Source organism: Dysidea avara, chromosome 9 (genome assembly GCF_963678975.1).
Source record: "Dysidea avara chromosome 9, odDysAvar1.4, whole genome shotgun sequence".
Lineage (NCBI taxonomy): Eukaryota > Metazoa > Porifera > Demospongiae > Dictyoceratida > Dysideidae > Dysidea > Dysidea avara.
Window position 1 is genome coordinate 25,708,981 of NC_089280.1, and position 24,986 is coordinate 25,733,966.

The 24,986-nt window shown below is 40.1% G+C and overlaps 1 protein-coding gene and 1 long non-coding RNA gene across 9 annotated transcripts; one reads left to right on the forward strand and one right to left on the reverse strand.

Annotated features, from left to right (window-relative positions):
* The first annotated feature begins 210 nt into the window (after positions 1–210).
* LOC136267803 (uncharacterized) lies at positions 211–18,177 on the forward strand. Of its 7 annotated transcripts, none has more exons than XR_010706762.1 (4): positions 307–452; positions 14,637–15,797; positions 16,032–16,522; positions 17,792–18,177. XR_010706762.1 is itself a non-coding variant. In XM_066062984.1 (3 exons), the coding sequence occupies exon 3, from the start codon at positions 11,010–11,012 to the stop codon at positions 12,906–12,908; it is 1,899 nt and encodes a 632-aa protein (XP_065919056.1). In that variant the 5' UTR covers positions 211–296; positions 356–452; positions 7,711–11,009; the 3' UTR covers positions 12,909–13,259. The 7 variants fall into 7 exon arrangements, 2 of the variants coding, with proteins under 2 accessions (XP_065919056.1, XP_065919055.1); XR_010706763.1 differs by lacking the exon at positions 17,792–18,177 and having other exon boundaries at positions 14,637–15,652; positions 15,709–15,797; positions 16,032–16,809; XR_010706767.1 differs by lacking the exon at positions 17,792–18,177 and having other exon boundaries at positions 14,637–14,857; positions 14,907–14,998; positions 16,032–16,794.
* Positions 13,010–20,690, reverse strand: LOC136267804 (uncharacterized). 2 transcript variants are annotated; one of them, XR_010706769.1, is made up of 4 exons: positions 20,525–20,690; positions 13,812–18,703; positions 13,322–13,412; positions 13,010–13,264 (listed from the first exon to the last, which is right to left on the reverse strand). It is a non-coding gene; the product is annotated as an uncharacterized lncRNA (long non-coding RNA). The 2 variants fall into 2 exon arrangements; XR_010706768.1 differs by having other exon boundaries at positions 13,322–18,703.
* Between the last annotated feature and the right edge of the window lie 4,296 nt (positions 20,691–24,986).

Here is a 24,986-nt window from a genome sequence, read left to right on the forward strand (position 1 = left end):
TACCCCTGGAGGGTCCTGCTGATTAACAATAAATAAATAATAAATAATACACCTCAGCGCAGCACATTTCTCAACATTTATTTTCATTTGCCATTTGTGAGTCCATTCACATATTTTATGTAAGTCTTCCTGTAACTGCTTTGAATCTCCCTCCACAGCAACGGTGTCTCGCTGACACTTCGTAGCTTCCTTGAAACGAATTGTAACTTCGTTGGGATTGACTAAGTTCACCCAATCCCATGTCACTCACGTGACTAGTATTATGTAACCACAGTAGATTGCGGGTGAATCACGAGGTGACGTAACACGTACCTTACAACTCTTATTAGAGCGCTTTTACGATGATGACTTGCAGGATGCTTGTAAGAGAAGAACAGCGGTTTCTTTGTTGGGACTAGACCAAGTTTCACTGGGGTTAGCTACTGAACAAAGAAACTAGAGTACTATAAATGGTAAGTAGGAATGTATTGCATTGTACTGGTAGCTAGCTCCATAGTAAGGCTACAGTCCACTAATGCTTCCACTGTGGCCAAACAACTGGGCTGCTTACAAAGCTGCCGTAGTTCTTCCAAGACAGTACAGAGGCCAAACAAAAGTTGTCAGGCTATGGTGCATGGTGTGAAGTATAGTGGCGGATTACAGCGACTACAGTTTCAGTGCCACGTGTAGTTGTGGTTTCATCTGTCTTAAAGTATTAGAAACACGCGTGCGCATATATCATGCAGCTAAATAATATTAAATTACAATAGCATAATTGTCTGTCAATCAATACTTGACATCCTCCGGGGGGGCAAGTAAGGAGTGAGTCCATTGTTGCACCTTCTGACGTCCCTGTAAGGCGGCCTGGCGAGGTGTTCTACACTGCTGAGGTTGTGGGGTTGGTGTTGTGGATTTCTCTTCAGTGATATGATGTGAAGTAGGTAGCTCTGCTGCTGTAACTTCCAAGGGATACAACTTGGCTATTGGCCGATTCGTTCTCCCAGTAGGTGTTCTCACAGTGGCTGAACGAATGAGTCCGTCAGCTCCTTTATTTACATATTCTATTATAGCCAGCTTCCACTGCACTCTGGGGGTATCACCATGAATAAGAACAATGTCTCCCACCTTCACTGTCTGTGTATTGGATCCTGTTGTTCGATGAAACTCACGCAAGGCTGTCAAGTATTCCATCTTCCACCTGCTCCAAAAGTGTGACAGTAGTAAGGCCTGGGCTTTCGCACTTCCTCTTATGTCTGTAGTCTCACCATAAGTTGGGTCATTCAGTTCATCATCCTGGACAACATAGTGTGGCAGAGAAACAATTGGTCTGCCATGTAACAGATGAGAGGGTGTAATTGGTTCAATGTCATCAGTATCCGATGATACATATGTAAGGGGACGGCTGTTAAGAATGGCTTCCACTTCAACTACCATGGTCTGGAGGCTCTCTAAGGTAGCATGAGTTCGACCCAGTACCTTCTTCAACGTTGACTTAGTGAGTCCTATAAGCCGTTCCCAAAATCCTCCAAACCATGGAGCTCTCTTTGGGATGAAGTGCCACTTAATTCCTCTTCTGGCTAGATCTTCTGCTAATGCTGCAGATGTGAGTAGCTTCTGCAGCTCCTCCGCCGCGGCTTGGTACGTGGACGCATTATCTGAGAGCATCAATCGAGGTAGTGATCTCCGGCTGACAAATCTGCGGAATGCCTGTAAAAAACACTGCAAGGTTAAATCACACACAATTTCAAGATGTATTGCTCTGGATACCGCACAGGTGAAAAGGCAAATATAAACCTTCTGCTCTCCAGTGTTGCTGCGGACATACAGAGCACCTGTAAAATCCACACCAGTAACCTCAAAGGGGCGTGAGGCATTCACCCGGTCCTTGACAAGTGGTGGGGGATCTGGAGTAGCATAAGGTTTACCTGCAGCTCTCTTGCAGATGACACACTTGTGAAGCAGTGATCGTACACGTTGCCTGCCTGAGGGTATCCAGTAGCGTTGGCGTATCAATGTTAAGGTTGCATTGACACCACTGTGGTGTAGTTGTGTGTGTGCCTGCAGTATCACTAGGTTAGTGAAGTGGTGCTTCGATGGCAGAAGGTACGGGAATCTTGCTTGTTCAGACAACGGGGCATTGTGTATTCGCCCACCACACCTAAGTAACATGTCCTTGTCTAAGAACAGTCTCAGCTGTCGCACCAGTGAAAGTCGCAAGGACTGTGACTGTAAGTTCTGGATTTCTTCTGAGAAATGTTCGTGTTGAACAGCATAGATCCACTTCACACTAGCTAGTGAAAGTTCTGCTGGTGACAAATGCATGGCTGTATTGGAGGATGTGTGCATGGCATTGTTAATGAACCTTAGAGTGTACGCAGTGACTGCTAGCAGCTTGGATAGAGTGCTGAAGTTGTTGATGTCAATGATTCTTGCCACTGAAGCCGGTAGATTCTTATGAGGCCTAGTTTGGTCACTGTGCACATGGTCAATGCATCCTAGTTCTAAGCAGGTGAGCAGAACCTCTGTAGGGTCCCAGGCTGGCCAGACAGACTGTGTAGGCAGCCATGTTGGGCCATGTACCCAGAGATGTGAAGACTTGAGTTGCTCAGCTGTAATGCCTCTAGTTAGGAGATCAGCTGGGTTGTCTGCTGAGGGGCAGTACTTCCAGTTGGTGGATACTACACGGATCTCTTCAACCCTGTGATTTACAAATGGTTGTAGTGGCTTATGGCTGGATATCCAATGTAGGACAATCTGGCTGTCCGACCAAAGATGCACAGCACATTCAAGGTTCAAGGCTGCCTTGACAAGGGAGCTAAGTTTAGCTGCAAGCACAGCAGCCTTCAACTCAAGCCTTGGCAAGGTTAGTTGCTTCAGTGGAGCTGCCCTTGTTTTTGACATAACTAGTGAGGGTAGGTTTTGGCCCTGTTGAATGTATGCTACAGCTCCATAAGCCTTAAGACTGGCGTCCGCAAACACATGAAGGTAAGTGGGCATGCTCTGAGTTGTTGATAGTGATGCAGCATACTGACGGCGAAATGATAGTGTTGTGGCACCTCTGATGTTATCTGCAATTTCCATCCATCTGGCACAAAGATTGTCATTCAATCTGATGTCCCAGCCAATGTGCTCCTGCCACAGTTGTTGAAGAAATAGTTTGGCAGAAATCGTGACTGGTGTTATCAAGCCAAGTGGATCAAAGATAGTCGAGGACCATCGTAAGACTTCTCGTTTGGTGAGAGCAGGTGAATTGCTAGTGCCTGTACATGGCGATAGATGGATTGAATCTGTCTGAGTATTCCAGAGCATACCAAGCACCTTCACCGGGTTGTTGTGTTCAGCAACCTTATGTCGCAATGCGGTAGTCTGGAGGAGTGAGCAGTTTGATGCCCATGAACGCAAATTGAAACCAGCACTGCTTAATGCTGATCGAGATTCAGTGAAGTACTCAATGGCAGCTTCCTCACTTTCGCATCCAGACACCAAGTTGTCCACATACAAGTTGTGGAGCAAGTCCTTGGATGTGGTATTAGCATTCTGTGTTAGATGGAATTTCAGGGTGGCATTGAGCATAAACGGGGAACTGGTGGCTCCAAACAACACCACTCTGAATCGGTAAGTAACAAAGGAGCTACTAGCATTGTTGGGATCTGACAACCATAGAAATCTCGTGTAATCTCGGTCAGTCTCATCTAGGAATACATGGAGAAATGCTTTCTCAATGTCTGCTGAGAAGGTAAAGGGGTGTTGTCGGAACCGCAAAAGGATAGCGCTGAGATCGTTAAGGAAGGGGGGACCTGCATGGAGACAATCATTTAAACTAGGGGAATCACGGGACTGCTTACAGCTACAGTCATACACTATCCTTATTGGGGTAGTGGCTGACTCCTTCCTTACCGGATGGTGTGGGATGTAGTGTACGCTGTTGCTACAATCAGCATCAGCCACTTGTTCAATGAAGCCCTTCCGTTCTTGCTCAGCGATGATGGTACCATACTGTGTCAACAGTTCTGATGATTTAGCCAATCTGTGAGCCATGGATCGGGTTCGTCTAGAGCACACTGAAAAATTAGAGGGCAGAGGGGGATGATTTTCCTTCCATGGAAAACGTAAGCTGTAGGCTCCATCTGACCGCACCCTAATGTGTGTCTTCATGTACAGTTGAAGAAAGTTGTCATTCAGGTGTCCCTTGGCAGTATCACTGGACTCTGAATTCCAGAAACATGGATTCTCACCTATAGGGTAACTAGTACAATGGAAAATTGCAACATGAAGGTTAGTCGTTGCTACAGGCTGCGGAAACTGGAGTGGGCCAGACAGAAGGTAGCCAAGCTTTGACTGAACGGCAGTTGGTCCATTGCCCCGGACTGTGTGGTCTTGTATGAAATGCCAGTAATAGTCTGCCCCAATAAGAACAGATATGTCAAAGTTCTCATCTCCAGTTACCGGGTGAGCCAGTGGAAGATTCTGTAAATGAGGAATAGCATGTAAGTGAGTGCGTACTGAGTTTCGGATTGGTGCAGCAAGTTGTGGGACAATCAGAACAGAAATCTGTATACGAGTGCCATTTAGGGCATGTACAAACATAGTAGCTACTGCAAGGGTTCTGGATGGGGAAACTTGTGCTCCAAATGAAGACACTGAAATGGTCTCATGGCTAGTTGGTAATAGATGAAGCTCATCAGCCAGCTGTTGTGTGATGAAGGAACGCTGTGCCCCTTCATCAAACAAAATGTGGCCTTCAGCAGTGGTGGTGTATGATGACACTTCTGCGATAGCCGTTTTCAACAAGCAGACACTTGTGTAGAGGGCAGTCAGGGGATTAGAAGCCAATGTGGTAAGGCCTGAAGTTTGTTCTGTTGCGGGAGGCTGCGTTATAAGTGTGGATTGAGTACTGGTTGGTGGGGGTTTACTGTCAGCAGGAAAGCATCGACAAAGGCTGGTATGGTGACGCTTCTTGCACTCCCTACATGTGAATCGTGAGTTACATTGGGATGCCTTGTGTTGCGCAAGACAATTAAAACACAAGTTGTCCCGTTTCACTATAGCCAGCCTTTGCTTAGGGTCAACCACCACATCACAATTGTTTGCTTTATGGCTTCTCTTACAGAATGGACATTCTGGAAGCTTTTTCTGCTGACTGTCTCGGGGATGGGGAAATTTGTCAATGCGAGTGTTAAATGAGGCAGTGGGGGGTGGGGTGCTGTCATGCATGCTGGGTCTTCCACTGTGTTGCTGACTCATGTCAAGGATCTGAATTTCCTTAAGTAAGCCACTCATAACATCATCAATAGACCATTCAGAATCATGATGGTCACGAGCCATGTGTTTCTTTATTTCAACTGGGAGCTTGTTTAACACTGAAGGTGTCAACATGGTGCCATAAGACTCTGAAGTCTTGCCTAACGATGACAAAGCTCTCATATGCTGTTCTAGGGTATCATAGAAGGCCTGTAAGCTAGCTAGGGAGTTAGATGGTTTCCAAAGGCTTAGTAAAGCATCCATGTGAGCCTTAATGATTTTGTAAGGTTGACCATATCGAGCCTTGAGTAGATCAACCGAATGGGCATAATTAGCATCTGTGAGTGGGAACCCGGCGATGATACGAGCAGCATCCCCTTGCACTTGTGTACGCAAGTAATTAAACTTTTGTACCCCACTAAGACCTTCATTTGCATTAATCGCTGCATCAAACGAATCCCAAAACATTTGCCATTCGAGTGGGTCACCGCTAAATGTTGGCAGAGATTGTTTTGGGAGTCGAGTGACAGCTTGGGGAACTCTACCTGTGTTACTTAGTTGATGTATGTTTGTACTCACGTGTGTAGGTCGTGCTGATGCTACATAGGGATTGGCTGAATCGTCCTGGCTGCTTGTCGCTGACAGGAGTTGGATGGGTGGGGACGAGATCGGGAGTGGTACAGGTGGAGGAGGACGCTGGGATTCAGGTGGCGGCAGGCCAGCCTTGCGAATGAACTCTGTCAGATATGCTAGACGTTCTTCTAACGTCATCTGATAGGTGTCAGCATTGGTGATTTCCTCCTCGAACTCTAGTTCACCTTCGATCTTGTCCGCAATGGCGATGTCCAACTCCGCAATCTGTTCTTTCTTCGCCTTAAGTTGGGTGAGCGTTGTTTCAGCCAATAGCTTCTTCCCTTCGGAGACAGATTGGGTACTGACGCCTTCGAGATCGGTAGAAAGCATGTCTTCCACTTTCGCGAGCAACTTCGTTGTACTGGCCTTGATCCCTCGGCGTTTGAGATTAAGGCGCTCCATCACTAGTGTTTCGTCACAGCACCAATGTGAAGTATAGTGGCGGATTACAGCGACTACAGTTTCAGTGCCACGTGTAGTTGTGGTTTCATCTGTCTTAAAGTATTAGAAACACGCGTGCGCATATATCATGCAGCTAAATAATATTAAATTACAATAGCATAATTGTCTGTCAATCAATACTTGACACATGGCTGTTAAATACTCATTCTGTATTCTGTTAGTGCTGCTGTTGGGTATGCCCTAGTTGTTGCATGCTGCCACTAGAATTTACTTGATTGACACAATAACAATATCAAGGGGTCCTTCACTTCCAGAAATGTCGTCGATCAGCTCAGAAATTTAGACTTTTTGGTTAGAAATTTAATTGGAAATTTGGAAATTTAGAAATATATTTGGAAATTTAGAAATTTGTAATTGAAATTTTAGTTCGTACGAATAGGAATTCATGATGTGTTTTGTACAGAAATTTGTTTATTGTATCATTTCATTGTACTGTATACATGAACATAAGTATAGTACGAAGTGAGAAGCAAGGTTTATGGAAGGTATAAAAGATTTATAGCGCCGTCTAGATTATACGCGCATTGACTTATCCGTGAATGTGTCCGTAATCTGCTTGTATACTTCCGAACTAATTTCGCTTGTGTTCGCCGGGATACTGAAGTTTCAACTAAAACATTAACGCAATTAAACCAGTTGCAAACTTTGGTAAGTAAGCTACTGTCTGTAGCATGATATGCTGCTCGTCTACATTATCATGACTTAGCTGCCTCCTCATCATAGCTTGAACGTGATTCAGCTGCAGCTTGAACTTGCAGTTCATGAAGCGTTGTCTAATCCTTTTGGGTCGCTAAAGGTATGTGCAAATACTAGGGATATAATGGCACGCATAATGGCATGTGTGAAGTAGCTGCAGCTGCAGCTGCAGCCTGTATATCAGTAGCTATAGCAGCTGGGATGGCAGCTGTATAGCTACATAATGCGTTTACATGTTCTCATATACTAAAAGCTAGTTGCTGCATGGCTTTCTTTATGCTTTCAGCTACAAACCATATCCAGTGTAGGGAAACAATAGAAATGTAATGAAGTTCACACCATGCATATTTTTGAGGTGTCAATAAACAGATTGTGTTTACTAACACCACAGAAATATGTTACAGTATAACAAGCATTTTAGAGAGACAATTCATACCAGTGAGTAATACTGTTTTGTGGGGTGATTGCTAAATTTTGCATATAGCTAAGCTGAGAAAATTTGCAGTTCAGTTCGGTAACATTTGCTCACCAATTTGTGTTCAGCATAAATCATTTTTGACTCATAAATTTTACTAGACAACATGCAGTGAAAAAATGAAGAGCACATTCAAGTGATTATCATCAGTAGACCATATACTTAGCTTCTTTATAATTAATCCACTATATAAAGTAATAGTATTATTTGACATTCTTACATAGGATCAGAGAATACGGTATGGCAGAAAATGGTGATCAAGAGATAGAAGACACATCTATGGATGAAGAACAAATATTGAATATGATGAGAAAATCTTTACCACCATATGTTGTCAATTGTTTCAAGTATACTGGATATGACAATAGTCCTGCCATAACACAGATGACAACAGAAGGCCCCCAGAATAGCTTGAACCAAATTGAGGGATTTATTATTAAGTACCATCCAAATGATGAATTTTGTTATCCTCCAACTGTTGCCAAAAACCTGACCAATGTCCCAAACTTTGTCTTTTTGCCCGGTCATCGTATCTTAATAGCTAAATTTATTAATGATTTCAAGGCCAGAGAGGAAATAAACAGCCGCTTGGCTAGAAAACGACCAACTACTGGCCATTCAAATGCAACAAAAAAACGAATTATCACATGTTCCACTGCAGATCCAGAAGAAAGTCCACCCTACCAGAGCTATGATTTGCAATTTCATTATAATGACATACGTAAGAGAATGGTCAAATGGATAAGAAAGGAAGGCTCTAAAGAGATTCAAGAGCTTAAGGAGCACACTGACTACGGTGTCATTTGTAAACTTGACAGTTCCAACCATTTGAAAGCCTCTGTCAAATGCACTCTGTGCAGAAAGGAGTTCCAGCTCAATCCTAAAACCACTGCAAATGGAAAGAAAGTTATGATATTATCCAACTGGACTGCCCATATTAAACAATGCATCCATAAATGCAAGGACAGTGGAAAGCAACCTGGAATTGCCACATTTTTACAACAGTCTCAGCCACATCAAAGTGATCCATCAACAATCAGTAATGACCAGCAAAGGAAGTGTGTAGATCAATCTGCCAATGCTGGAAAGCTCAGCAATGATGATTCTTGTATGATTCAAGATTCAATTCAAGCTAAAGGACTTCAACAAAATATTAAGACTTCTACTACTAAGCTGAATACAAAGAAACGGTCTACTGCTGCAGGTATGACCAAACAGAAATCTCATCAGCTGTTAGCAATTACACAGCAGTCCTCCCCTTTGCAATTGAGTCCACAAGGTGTATGACAGCCTACTCACGTGGAAGTGAATACACAAAATATTCAACAATCTCCTCCTGTGTTGGTTACTCCACAGAATGATGTGGTTCAACATTCTACTTCTGTGCCCATGAATCCACAGAAAGTTCACCAGTCCCCTCTTACTTCAGTGAGTCCACAAGATACTCAACAGCAATCTCCTCCTGTGTTGGTTACTCCACAGAAAGATGTGACTCAACATTCTACTTCTGTGCCCATGAATCCACAGAAAGTTCACCAGTCCCCTCTTACTTCAGTGAGTCCACAAGATACTCAACAGCAATCTCCTCCTGTGTCGGTTACTCCACAGAAAGATGTGACTCAACATTCTACTTCTGTGCCAGTGAACCCACAGAAAGTTCACCAGTCCCCTCTTGCTTCAGTAAGTCCACAAGATATTCAACAATCCCATACAAAGGGTATTCAGCAGTCTAGTACATTTTTGAGTGAGAAGGATTTTCAGTAACCCCCTCCTGTGTTGGTGAGTCAGGAGGGGATACAGCTGTCAAATCACCAATGGTTGACTGGTCATATGAAACGCGAAAAACACAGAAATTGTTAAAATTTGAACCAAATCAGCCAAAAATCACTGATTACATCTCCATACCTACCAGAGTAAAAAACATCCTTTGTCAACATTCTTTAAAAGAAATACAAGACCTTGATGAAGATCAAGCATTGCAGTTTTCTACTGAATTGTTTAAAAAACTAATAGAAAATGCACAAAGCAATTGCAGATTGGTACCAAAGGCAAGAAGACACAGTGAAATTGTGAAAAGCTATTCCTTATCACTGTTACTGATGATAGGTCCATCAGCATACAAGTTAATTCATGCTAACATGCCAGAGGCGTTTCCATCCCTGTCCACTGTAGAAAGAGAAGCCAGCAAACGCTATCATCCCCTTAAAGAAGGGGAATTTTTATTTGACAAATTAGCTGCCCATCTGGATGCATACAATGCTCCAAGAATGATATCAATTTCAGAAGATGCCACAAGAGTGGTATCTAGAGTTGAATATGATGGAAACAGTGACAGCATTGTTGGCTTTGTCCTACCAATAAGTGAAGATTCTCTTCCAAAGCAAAACTTATTCTCTGCCACTACATTAGAAGAAATTGAGCAAATTTTTGCATCATCCAAGAAAGCTACTAGTGCATACATTTATGTGGCACAAGCAATTTCACTAAATGTGCCACCATTTTGCCTGGCTTTGATTGGCAGTGATAACTGCTTTGATGCTACAGTTGTACTGAAACGATGGGAATACATTATCAAGGAGTGTAATGCACGCAACATAAAAGTGATTAGTTTTGGAAGTGATGGAGATTCTAAGCTTCTTACATCTATGCGTGTGTCAATAAAGCTAGATGATTATGCACCAAAGCAATATCAAAAAGTAAATTTAATCACTCAAGACATGCTTTCTCACAATCAGGGATTTGGAATACCTCAATCATGGAACTCATGGTTTAGTGCCAAAAATGTTGCTAGCATAACTTTTGTGCAAGACCCAGTGCATCTTGGAGTGAAATTGAAAGCTAGATTGTTGACATACTCACAAATTCTTCCAATGGGCAAGTATGCTGCCTTGTCATCACATTTAAGTTTACTGCAAGCATCATTTGGTAAAGAGCAGCATAATTTACGAACTAAGGATCTAGATCACCAAGATCGTCAGAATTTTGAGGCTGTACTGAGAATAACCAGTGAAAATGTTATTTCTTTACTAGATGATATCCCTGATTCCAAAGGAACCAAGTATTATTTGCAAGTCACAAAGTGCATTCTAGAAAGTTATTTAAACAAAGAGTTTGATCCAATTACACGTGTTACAGAGGCTTGGTATGCACTATTTTTTGTTAGATTTTGGCGAAAATGGCTGCTTTGCCATGAAGATTACACTCTAGAAAGCAACTTCATTTCACTGAATTCATATTTGTGCATAGAAATTAATGCCCATGCCTTAATTATTTTTGTTTTGATGTTGCGCAAGTATGGAAAATCAATGTACTGCCTTCCTTGGCTGCTAGGCTCTCAGCCATGTGAAAAGGCTTTTCGAGCTGCCCTAAGCATGTCCCCAACTTTCTCCACAATGATTAATTTCACAGTTCTAGGTTTGATAAGACGATTACACAAATTACAGATTCAGGTAGATCTTGAATCTATTTCTGAAGCTACAGGTATCATATATCCACACAAAGTAGCCCATGACAAAAAAGTGGAATGAATAAGGATACCATGTACACCTGTGAAAACATCACCAACAAAAACATTGAAGATGCCATAAAATTCAGTTTGCAAAAGGCAAAAGCTGCAATGGAGGATTTGGGAATGAAAGAATTATTAGTGAAAGGAAAAAAGTGGGATGATGTATATGGAGACTCGAAAGATGACGTGATCAAGAAAGATGTAGATGATAATGATGATTTAAAGGTTGCTGATGAATATGTTCCAATGATTTCTGAATTAGATAATCAAGAATGCAAGGAAATTACTGAAAACATAGCTCAATTAGAAGAAAAGAAGATTATTGATAAAAGCATCAAACAGAAAGCAACCTACTTATGCCAAAGAGAAATAGCTGATACTGATGGGAGAACATTTATTCCCATGTACAAGAAAATGGATATGAAGAGTTCTGTTGACAAAAAGCACGGGCTAAGGCACAAGTATATTGAAATTGAGTACAAAGGAGAAAATATTTATGTTCGCAAGTCAACCATAGTTTGGTTACTCCAGGAGAGTGAAAGAGTTTCTAGTGACCGACTCTTTAGAGTGAGAGTTAAACAGCCCTACTCCACATTAGAAAAACAGATACCATCAAAGAGTCTAAAAGAAATTAACTACGCACTACCACAGGTTAAAGACCAAGTAGAATTGGGTGATCTATGTGTATTTTCAGAAGAAAGAAATGGTTGGAAGGTTGGGAGAATCATGCAATTTGCCAAACACAAGGAAAAATTGAAGAGCAACAGACAATATAAGCCAACCATTGCACCAGTGACCTCAGATTCTATTGGAGTATTATGTTCGTGGTTCTGTAAACTTGATAACAAATTTTCAATCAGTAGCAGTACAAACACAGTTGACTACATATCACTGACAAGGTACATATGTAGCCTTTCACTTGGGTGCCTTCAAAATACTAAACATAGTAGTAACACAGAGACTTACTTGAATCAGGTACGACCTATATCAGCATTGTATACTGCCAGTGAATTTACACTAGCAAAAGAAGTGATTGAAACAATTGATCTGCATATGGCAGAAATGGCAATCAAACAACATCCAAGTGTTACTATGCCAAGTAAACAAAATGATAAGGCACTGTCACAAGTTATAGACTTGACTGGAGCAGATAATAGTGAATTGGTGTTGGATGTAGAAAGACTGTGGATGATTTGCTGTGGGTTTAGGTTAACGATGAAAGAACGACATATTATACTGAATGGAGGATGGCTGACTGACAGAATTATTAATGCTGCATGTGCTGTTTTAAGGAAACAATTCCCTGGGTATGGTGGATTAGAGTCAACACTGCTGCAACAAAGCACCAGAGGGATAGCTAATACTATCAACGCCATACAAGTAATACATTTACCAGGGAAAAGTCATTGGGCAGTCATTTCAACAATAGGATGCAATGCAAATGCTCTGAAGTATTATGACTCTCTTTTTAATACTGTTTCTTTAGAAGCAGACAATGCAATAGTACGCTTGCTGAAGCCTTCTGCATCAATTGATGTCCAAGTTATGAATGTACCTTTACAGAAAGGCTCTAGAGATTGTGGCATTTATTGTATTGCATATTGTACTTGCCTTGCTTTTAACACCGATCCATGTTTGTGTGTGTTTAGCCAGTCAGAAATGAGACTCCATCTACTTTCCTGCTTGGAAAAGGAACAATTTACATTATTTCCAGTATTGCAGAATAGACGATTGACAAGCAGCGCACGAGATGTACACTGTCTATCAATTTGCCCAGTTTGCCTTAAGCCTGATGATGGGAAACTCATGGTACTTTGCGAGTCATGTAATGAGTGGTACCATAATGACTGTGTAGACCCATTTAACGAAGATAGTGACTGGATATGTGCAAGATGTGATGTAAAGCATGTATGATGTTTCATTTTTTTGTTAGAGTACAATAAGCAAAATAACCTACAGCAAAAATTTCTATGAACTAATCTGGTTAGTTAGTGATCACTAAAACTATTGAGACTTCTTAAGGTACAGTATACCTTTTTCTTTTTATCTTTTAAAATAACACAAATTATGAGTGTACATTAATTAACTAACCATCATTGTGCAGCAATACTACATGTATATGTATGAAGTTGTCATAATTTGTAAACATTATCATAATATTATTAAACTCTGTTTCAACATCCTGTTTCAGTGAGTTCAAAGAGAATTCACCAATTCTCTTGTGTGCTAGTTAGTATACTTGCACATGCAGGATATTCAGCAGTCTACTCCTACAATGCCAATATCAGCATAATATTATAGGTATTATTGTAGAGATGGTACCATACCTGCAGAAGATCCAACTATCTGTAGCATCCCTGAGTGTCCATGCGCAAGCCTCCACAGTTTTACTCTTGGCTGGCCGGTGAATTGTTAAAGCTAAACATGTACAGAATATGAAAGTAAATCGCTGGAAATTTGCATGCAAGGTGTAGCAGTTGTATATTCAATATAGTCTTCAGGTGGCAGCAGGAGCTCAGTTATCAAGTCCAGAGGACTCGATAAGCTCCTGGTGGTGGTGAGAGTAAATAGAAGAAGTAGGGGTCCAATAGGCTAAGGCCACTATTCAGAGTGTAGTTAAAAAGCAGTTTCTGCAAAGCATATAGTGGAAGATTCATCATCACTACCCATTGTATATGCGTGGTCAAAGATATGCGGAAGCTGCTCTCTTGGTATTTGTGAAGCCGGGCGGCCGCACCAGACTATGCAGGTAGGCTACTCATTCACGAACATGGTTAGCTACATGTTTTACGCAGTAAAATATGTCTAAGAACTTACAACTAGCTATCTAGTTCTATTCATAGTCTGTGCGGTGTCTCCAGTTCGCTTGAATGGCGTGATGCGTGGGCATCATCATATCGTCGTGGGCTCCTGAGGATAGCCTGCCCTTGATCTTGATGGCTTCATAGATTATAATATGATGGCTTGTAAGACCGCTTGAAATTTAACCATTTTTAGTACAACAACCATAGAATCCATCACTGTTCGTAGCAACTCGAAATTCCAGAGCACGCAGAAATTGGAAATTTAGCAGAAATTTGGAAATTTAGCAGAAATTTAGAAATTTATATAGAAATTAGAAATTTGAGTGACCAAATTTCCAAATTTCGAAATGTCGTCGATGGATTTTGTATGTGAAGGACCCCTTGAACAATATACTCCAACATACTGGGCAAGGCAATGTTTCTCATCATCTACCAGGCTGTGTTCCCTTTATCAACTGTCCCTTGTCATCCTTGGCAGTATTTAGGTCGTTGTGGAACTTCAGGCCTGGCCACTATTTGTGACACTTGGACAGTCTTGCCTGAGTAGCCCAGTGATAGTTTGCTGGGCAATATGGCTGCCAGAAGTGTGCGTATGTCTTCGGTTGTGTCTGGTCGTATTTTTCTTCAGTAGGAAACTATTACATTGTTCAAGTGTACCCAGCTGTTTAAGTGGGGATCAGCTGCCAGTTAACACCAGATCCCCATTAGATTAACCCAGGTCCTGACTTTAATTACTATAACTGGTTGTACTGATTTTTACTGGGGAAGAAATTCCCCAAGTATATATATATATATATATGGATGTACATAGTACATGTTACATGATGTCTGATAACAGGCCTAGGTACTGCATGATACATGACGGAACCCTCACTTGATGAGAGCACTGAGATTATTTGCAAGAAATCAGTTTTCGTCATTGGAATGTCTGCCCGGATTTGGTGGTTGGGCCAAAAAACTTCTGTTGAAGGTGTTGCTAGTACACCACAATTATCTACTGGTGTAGTAGCTGATTCTTCTGATTCTTTTATTATGATAAGTAAAACTGTGGACACTGAGGTGAACTATAAGTAGCTACCCCTCAATGGCATCATTCATTGATCCATAGTTGCTGCCATGGAAGGCTTCCCTACAGGAGAGCTCTGAAAATTGTCCTTTATATCAATAGGATCTCGGTGGGTTGAACAATGTACTATTAAGGTAAGAGCTAGCTACTTAAGTGCAGTGGAACCTCTTAAGTAAAGGACACTTGGGGACCATGCTTGCTTGTTCTCTGTATGGAGGAGTCCTATGCAGGAAGGTTGACGTTATTTTAACTTGCAAAATTATTTTAGCAATTCTTTTAGCTAATATTCTGAAGGCTGCAACACACAACTTAGCAAGGAAGTGTACACACTACATTGCATTAGACACAAGTATGGCTTAGACAGCAACTAGCTAGCTTTGCAGTAGACTGCATGATAACATAATGTAACTACTTAGTTTCTTACATACCTATTTATTCATAATCACCGTAAATATTCCACAACACTCCTCCCAATTTGTACTGACTTAAAGACATAAGAGTATTGTAATAATTGGTGCAGTGCATGTTGTCTCTAATAGTGTGGAGGATTGACTTTAAGGAACTGCAATTAAATCAATATGTTATTTAGAGGTAAAGGCATGTATTCAGTGCACAGCAGGGGTACTCATAGATTGTCCATTACTTGTTATATAGAGGTGTACAAAAGTTACCAAATGGTAGGGGCCCATGATGTAGTGTCCGTAATTAGGAAATGTCCATTAATCGAGGTTCTACTGCTGCTAGATTTGTATACAACCAATTGGTAAAAGTTGCTAGCCGCTTCACAGGTAAGGTACATACACGTACACTGTATATCATCCTGATATGATGTGGATAATTTTAGGTCGTAAACAACAAGGCATAGGTGTTCTCAACCAGGTGTTTTAACAGGTGTTGATTCACTGAAGTTACTGCTGATGGTGCATATTGACAGTACGGTTAGGTCTTGCAACAAAACTGTTTCTAAAGGGGAATTCTTTAGCATTACTTTACTAACTGCACTACAGCCAACTAACCTTATCGTATTTAGTGGAATTGCAATTATTGGGCACTAATTAAGTTGTCCGGGTGCCTATGTATGCAACTTATGGGACCAAATTATATAACCTTATTAATAGGGGTGCTACAGATAATTGGTTTGAAATGTTATGATAACTATTCATGTAGGAGGCATCTGATGACGTCATCACCAGCCATGCTTACAAGGTTATCATGAGCTCTTAAAGACCAAGCCATCCTACACTGTATTATTGGAATGTGACAATGAATGGCAAAGTAGCCAAAGGCTATGGAGACAAGAGAAGGCAGCTAGAAAGAAAAACATCGGTCATACTTGTTTAGTGTTGTACAGTCATTATGTTCCCTTGTAGTGGCAATAATATATGAAGAATAAGAGAAGCCGAGAAATAAAGAATAATGACACAGCTTGTCTAGACAGCATCCTAACATTCAACTATACATGAATTGAGACCTTCCATATGCAGAATAACTCTACTGTAAAACATGGTATGCATAAAATCTTTTGATCTTTGGGTCTTTAAAATCACTAAGAGACCTCTGGAGAGTTCACTCAGATCTTCGTGGCTTTAAAAAACTTTGACGTCGCCTTGGATTTTTATGTATCATCCTTAGTGTTTAAAACCACAAAGATCCTCATGGTAGGTCTCTAACTATTACTTAGTGTCTGTAAAAGTACTGCTTACTACAGTAGAGTGGTTAAACGACAAATTTTGATGAGATTGTTCACTATTGTGATGTGATAAAAGCACCAAATTTATGTACAAGTTGAGTAAGGTATACTAAATCATTTGAGATATGGTGCGACATCCAAATCACTGCAGAAAGCCATACAAGTGTATTCAAATCTTTGTTTTTGTTTAAATAGCATGAATGTAATTTCAAATTTAGTGCAATCAGAAAATGTAATCAACTGTACTTAGTCACTTCTAAAGGTGCCAATATTTCAGTGTAAAAAGTAGAGACACAATCCGATAGAAACAGTATCTATGGTTTTGTATACCTTAATTCTCCATGCTTCTTAACATTGCAAGCTAATGAATGACCTGGATGGACACCTCAGCTTCTGGATGTGTTGTTTATGGACACCTCCCTTGATCAGCTCCTGGCCAGATTTTTAAACTCGACATAGACTACAAACGTTTTACAAAGCATTCCACACCCAAATTCCTTTAATTATCTTCCAATGACCAGAGAAACCAGGCAATATCATTTCATGCCTCCAACAACACCTACAACAATTTTTACATCATACCAAAAAAAGCTTTTTTTCCAGAACAGTACAAGAATGGAACTCGTTACCACGATTCCTAATCGAACTAGATGGCTTTGATTCATTTTCTATTTAAAATTACTGTACCAATGTGAATGTATGATTTTTTCTTCCTGAGCATACCAGCATTGACAAATGCAGATGTAAAGTGTCAGTATGTTCACTTTTATGGCTTCTTCAATACATTTCTGTTGGTTTTACTTTTCAGGTTCTTTGAGCATATTATGATGGTTACTTTTAATGGCACCATATCTAATATCATATTAGTATGAATCAAGCAAATATGTGATCAGATTTGTGAAAAGGGGTCTTCCACACTTACCAACTTTGACGGTTAATGACTTATGATTGGAAAATGCTACTGACTTGACATTTGGCTAGTAGTGAGTACCAACATAGCTTTATGGATGGAGAAAATTTCAGGTTTGTACATTAGCTGAACACTAAGTTATGAGCTGATCTCCTGAGTTCATACAAATGGATGTGTGTGGAACACCCCTTTCGCCAATCCAGTCACATTGTATCAAGTTTGGAGCTTATATCAAAAAGTGAACAATTTTTTTTTTTGCTTAGCCGCTCTACTATTATGGACACCAACTAATAGTGTCCTGATTATCAAGGCTTCCTGCTTTTCCAGGTCCGTCTATGTACTATGGGATACTTTGGGATCATTACTGAGTGTCCAGATTGCACAGGTGTTGCTGTAACAGGTTAACGGATTCCACTGTACCAGGTACTAATGACTATTGGTCATTAAATCTCCATCTGCTGCAAATGCTTTAAGGTGTGATATTATTACATGGTTACTTGTGTACAAAGTGACCTGCTAATTAGTAAGGGTAAGTGAAATTAAATTAACGCATTCTTTGCTATCCAAACTTTCTCATGGACAAATTTAGGCAAGTCTTATAACTTGGTATTATTATAGTCATGAAGGAAATGATGATTTCAAACTGTCTAGGTGAAGGGGAGCAGTGTAATAAGCAGCACACACAATAGTGTAAATGTGGTCTAATTTTATTTGGTGATTTTAATTGGGAGACTATGCATTGGTTTTGTAACCATGGCATGGAGGGATATTGGCAGAATTTTATTTCAGGGAATTTTGTAGTTTAAATTTCACACCAATGAAACCACATATCCGGTAATTCATTATATCCTTTAATTATACATTAGATAATCACACATAATAGCTGTATTGGCCTGTAAGATCAGTATTGCTCCATATCATACTTCAGACAGCCATTCCTCCAATATCTCCTGTATACAAATACAGCAGTAATACCTCTTTTAAGCATCTAACTCTCCACTAGCTATGTAGACAAGGTCTTTAGCCTTGCACACTCCCTAGCAGATTTTTCAGGTCCAGAGCTTATAAAGATCAGAATGGATGGATGGATCAGTGAGACTATATCAACCAATCGAACTAACATAAGTTGGACACTGACTTTGCCCTTCTTCATTACATTCCACAAGTAGATAGCTTCATCTTTAGGAGCTCAGGACAACCCTTGCGAACATGGTTGGTGATGAGATCATTAAATGCTTCCTACGTGAATATATTTATCATGATACTTCATCTATTTATAAGGAGTATCTCTGTCATATAGTTTGGTCCCATAAGTTGTGAACATAAATTAACATACATGGGCATCTGGACAATTAGTGCCCAATACCTCAGGTTCACAGTACACAAATAAGGCAAGCAAGATGGTTCTATCATTCCATCACACAAACTGGCTCACACCAGGTACTTCAGGGATGTGCCCAGGTTTAGAATAGTGGTGGCTACAAGAGACAGGGATGAGTCCAGAAATGTTGTGTGAGGCCTTAACTCGTGTATGGCAGAGGTGAATTTGTAGTGGTTGTTGAGTGGTAGTGGTGGCTATTTCATTTGAGAGGTCATTGGTACCGACCGCTGTGGGCTCATCCCTGCTTCATGGTTTGTAACAATGTTTAGTTTAGTACATGGGCCGTGTGCATAAACAGTCCAGGTGGACCTAATATCTTGCAAAAATGGTCCAACTAGATCACATTTGACAACAAAATGGTTGTGATGATATACATAGGATAGTTGATTACTTCACCCAACAGTATCACAGTTAACATCCCGCCCATGGTACACCGCACATGTTTCCACTCAAATAGATAGCCAGGCCATTTGTTAGTCTATGAATGGAGCCACACTAGTACATAGTGCTGTGGTAAGCTTTCTGATCGGCCAGGCAAAGTACAGATAACTTGTTTCTGATTGTCCACTTAATACCTCAGCTTCGATACAGGGTGGGTTAGGAATTTAGGAGTATGCAATAATGAAAAAGACTATATCTCAATAACTTTCAATAATGAAACCAATTATCACAATAATGAGTCTTTACAGGTGCAAAAAAATTGTTTACGAGCAAGCAAGTAATTATTCTCAAAATGGTTCAAACAGCACTGCCACAACTGGTTGGAGAAATGTCTCACAAGTGTATCCTCAAACTGCCCTTGTTAACAGTATACAAAGGTTTCTATTATCTCAATAATTAGAAAATCAATCACAGCTGTAAGTCATACAGGTGTATAAGTGATTATTGCACAGCACTAATCTAGGTAACCAAAATTGCAACAACAGCAGGTTATTTGTCATTACAAAGATTTGAAAGACATTCTAATCACAATTGCTTATAGACCCTAAGGAGTGGTCCGGCTAAACATTGCTATGGCTTCAGATTTCATGATGTTTTATATTTATGGGGAAACTGAGAGCAGAAGCGTTGAGTGTTCTATTACAAATACAAAGAGGAATAACTAGACATGGAACAAGTCTTTTACCTAGTAATACTTTTCATAGCAATACTTTACCTTTCAGATTCCTTTACATTAGCATTTATAGAACATATACATTTTTTGCCCTATAAAAAGGTGGATGTACTTTTCACAGCATGTATTAAAGCGCCACACCCTTGTGCGCACAGATACTGTTATCGCTTTTCTGAAAACATTTCATAGATGTAAATGATGGTTTGTCTATCGTAACATCGAGCTTGCACAAATTACGTAATATATTTTAAGGTGGTGGATGTAAAGTGAGGTAGGCTGCAATAACTAGGGCATACCCAACAGCACTACCAGTGAATACAGAATGAGCATTAATAGCCATGCACCGTAGCATAATTAACAAGCTGACAATTGGCTGTTTCTTCTGCTTGGCCTCTGTACTGACTTGGAAAAAGAACTACGGCAGCTTTGTAAGCAGCCCAGTTATTTGGCCACAGTGGAAGTATTAGTGGACTGTAGCCTTACTATGGAGCTAGCTACCAGTATAATGTAATACATTCCTACCATAGATATTCGAGTGTATTCTAATATCTATGTTCCTACTTACCATTTTTAGTACTCTAGTTTCTTTGTTCAGTAGTTACCCCACTGAAACTTGGTATAATCATTGGAAGACATTTGATCACTTACACTGATTTTCAAAACAAACCGCTGTACAAACGTCCTGCAAGTCTGAAATGTAAAAGCGCTTTAATAAGAGTTGTAATGTACGTGTTACGTCACCTCGTGATTCACCCGCAAAATACTGTGGTTACATATACTAGTCACGTGAGTGACATGGGATTGGGTGAACTTAGTCAATCCCTAACTTCGTTCTATCTCGCGTAGCTAAAAATGATGAGAGAGAGACCAATACTTCTCAGTGTTGGAACAATGTTCAAGAGATTTCTATCATCCCCGCATCCATCCATTGCCTAGCATCATGCGTTGCCTATAGTTCGGGCACGCCCTCATGCAATATCTCAACACGTGACGCTAGGCAATGGATGGATGCGGGGGTGATAGAAATCTCTTGAACGTTGTTCCAACAGAAGTATTGGTCTACATCGTATCACTTATAGCTACGCGAGATAGAACGAAGTTACAATTCGTTTCAAGGAAGCTACGAAGTGTCAGCGAGACACCGTTGCTGTGGAGGGAGTTTGTGTGGCCTTACTACCACACTGGTGATGAAGGTTGTGTCAACAACACCTTAAAAGTGTATGGTGAACACGTCCAGCGACTAGTCTTCCCAAATCACGTGCCACCTCCAAATCTAATGAATATATTAGAGTACTGTAGCAATGTGATAGAATTTAGTCTACCAACAACTGAGTTACAATGTAAGGATGTGGAGAATATTTTGCTACACATGCAACACCTACAGAGGCTGGACGTTCGGTGGATGGAAAAAGAAATCAAGCAACTTCTTGAGCTAGTTGGTATGAATCTGACGGAACTTACGATTAGAGCTGATCATGAAATCAGTAACTCTGTAAGTGAGTGGATAAATTATTGGATGTCAAACAATTTTGTACCACAGAAACTGAACGTTGTCACGAGCCTCTACCGTTATTGTATTAACGAATTGATGCGTGTTTGGTTTAGTTTAAACCCTAAGTCACCAGCTGGTTATAGTGGGCTTGTTAAACTGTATAGTCAGTTACAGAATTTCTCTCCTGTCTTTCCTGAATTCCAACTAGACTTTGGTCGAAATGTTACCCTACCTTTTGTGAGAGCCAGCAGATTCGGCTTGCCATATGTAAAGGAAGATTTGTTATTATTAACAGATGGTATCCATCACAGTGATGTTGTACACAAGGCTTCGCTAAACAGTGATTATTCTTATTTAGTGGTTGAAAATCAGTTGAAGAGTACCAGTAATCTGTTGACCAGTACTCTGAAATTTGTGACTGAATTTTCTGTTTCATTTAGTGAATCATTTCTTTCTGAACATCTGCAGCAGTTAGCTGTTGTGTGTCCCAACCTTCATCAACTTAACTTACAAGATAGCAAACGTTGTCTGAAAGATTTACGAGGGCTACGTGCCATTGCTAGTTACTGTCACAATCTGCAAGGACTAAACCTGATGGGTATACCAGTTACAGAGGTGGAAGATCAGACACAATTGTGGGAAATATTGACTGGCATGAAATTGACTCATCTAGCAGTACATCTGTGTGCTGTCACCAACCAGAAAAGACAAACAAAAATTAATTATGTTGTTTCAGACATATACAAAACTACGAGAGTTAATGTGCACAACCAAATATTGTGTCATGTGTAACAACTTTGACAGGCGCCTATTAATGTTGTCCCATTTCCCATCACTTACCAAATGTATAGTTGACATCTGTTTCCATTACTCTACTACTACAAAACAGGATGTACTGTATTTACAGGATTTGCTCACCAGTTGTAAGAAACTCAAGTGTGTAAATTATTCACAGGATAACTGGTCTGAGCATCTCTTCTTACCGATACACAACAATAATTTAGAACAGTTTCATATTTGTGCAAGACATATTAATCTGCCTACATGTTTTATGAGTACAATATCAGCTCATGGTGGACTGGTACATGTAATGTTACGTGTAAAATCAGTGACCAGCGAAGGTGTCACTGCACTTGTAAGGAACTCTCCGAAGCTGATGACTTTATATGGTCTCTTGTATGATGACATTTATGGTGACAATGATAATAAGCTCAACTTGACAGAATTTGAAGCTGGACTGAGGCAGGAACATTCAAGTAGGCCTTTATTTGTGATGGGTCGATGCTTGTTAGCACAGCACTATCGTCTAGAGACAAAATACATTTTGCATGTGTATGAAGAGGTTGGAATGAATGCAGACTTTTTTACAATTTGGTGACATACACAGTTACAATATCACAAAGAGTTGTTTTTTTTTTACAATAGTACCTGTGGCTGTTGTATACACAAATGACAAGCATGGGATTGTCAAGGTGAATGGTATGGATGGGTAACTAAATATTACACACACCCTGTGTTCCAAACATGTCATGTACATGTTTTGGATTGTGGTTATGGAACACTATAATATATAAATTATTGTTTGGTGCTCTCTAAGATAATGTATCCACTAATTTTTGCTATACAGTGAAACCTGTGTATTAAGGACACCTTGGGACCAACCAAAAAATGTCCTGATATTTCAGGCCAGTTTACATGCTAAGTGAACCTTACCAAGTGTCTAGATTACACAAGTGTCCTGGTTAACAGGTTCCACTGTAATTTTGGTGTGCTAAATAAAACCTTCATGATAGTTGAAGAGTCATGTGGTGCTGCCATGCATGCCATTGTAATTTATGGAGTCATGTGGACCACTCCATAAAATTATATAACGCTAACCATAGAAGCTTGGACTTACTATATGGCTGTCCCTTTGTGGAGCCTGTCTTAGGTGGTCATCTTTTCTCTTGGCCTTATTAAAGCCATCATTATTATATTGCTTGTTCCTGTCACGTAGTGGAGTAAAAACTGATGAGAGCAGGAGGTGATTATAGAATTGACCCTTGTTATTTGAGTATATCACAGCTCTATAGTAGAGTACTTTGACTTAGAGAGGTGCAAAGACTGTGCCACATGCTTCCTCCCTCTATCCTGATGGTTTATTAACAATCAAGCAGTTGGCAGTGACATTCCACATTTCTGATGATTGTGCATTAATTAGACCATAGCAAGATGAAGTAGACAAATTTCATTGGCTACTTACAGGTATCTAACCTGTAGATCCCTTATTTTCACCTCAATACATCCCTGTCTCTGCGGTAATACAAAACATGGTATCAATTTGTAATTGCATGCAATTACGTACTAATTATTAAGGTGTATTGGGCTTGTTTCTACTATATTTCTTGTGTCACAAGCAACTGTGAAGGTTTAACAACAAGCATAAGTTAGATTTTAAAACACAGGGTTCTACAGAAATTAGAAATCTTCGGGGCCCTGTAGTAGTGCCCTCACTTCGCTTGGGCATCACAACACAGGGCTTTCAGGTTACTAAATTCCGTAGAACCAATTGCATAGCTAACTGAAATAGTTGACTGTTAGTCAAGACTGCACCAGTATTGTTGTTTTGTGATTAGGTGAAGCCAGTTTATTATACTGCGTAAAAACTTCATACAAAAGCCACATATGTACACAGATAAATTTAATTAACTATAAATCAAACTAGAAGCTTAAAGTTACAATTGCAATTTGTTGGGGTAAGTTGTCCCATAACTCAATCATTTTAAGATTGTAATGCTTATTCTGTGAAAGTGCTTTGCACACACAAAGTATGCTGTTTTGGTGTCACAGGGCACACTTCATTTTTTACAGTGTTTAAAATAAGGCTGAACTGAAAGTCGATTCAATAAGCCATACTGGCTATTGTAAAACTTAGATAAAAAGGGTTCACTAAACGTAAAGAAAAAAAACTGTAAAACTCAGCTGGGGCTCGTACCCTGGACTACTGGAGCTTTACCGCTCTAGCTACCCACCTCCCCTACTTTTCTATCTTATAAATGTTACTTAAGTAGTAGTCTCAGTATAAGTAATAAGAACATAACCTAAGGTGAAGAAGAAACCAAAGCTGATCCCAACCCTAGCCCTAACGCTAATACTACTTTTCCTAAAATCGAATGCTCGAGGCAACTACTAGATGCAAAAATAAAACCTTTTGGAATCAGTAACCATTTCCTAAAAATAATATGCATCAGTCTGACAATACAGTGGGTAGATTCTTTGATTTTTAAAGTCTCGTAAATTGTAATAAGAAGATTCCATTCTTGTTACAGTGATAGGGATTAGTATCACTATGTTGTTAACAATCTCATAAAGCAATTACAACTCTCATCCTAATGCTTTAATTACATGACTTACACTAGCAATTTCTTGACACAAATTTTGCATCTCTACATTGCAATTAACCTTGTGATGTCTAGAAGTCTGTTGAATATGCAGACAGCTTTCACTCCAGATAACTGCAAGAGTCACACAATCTAGGATCCAGGATTTCCTCTGC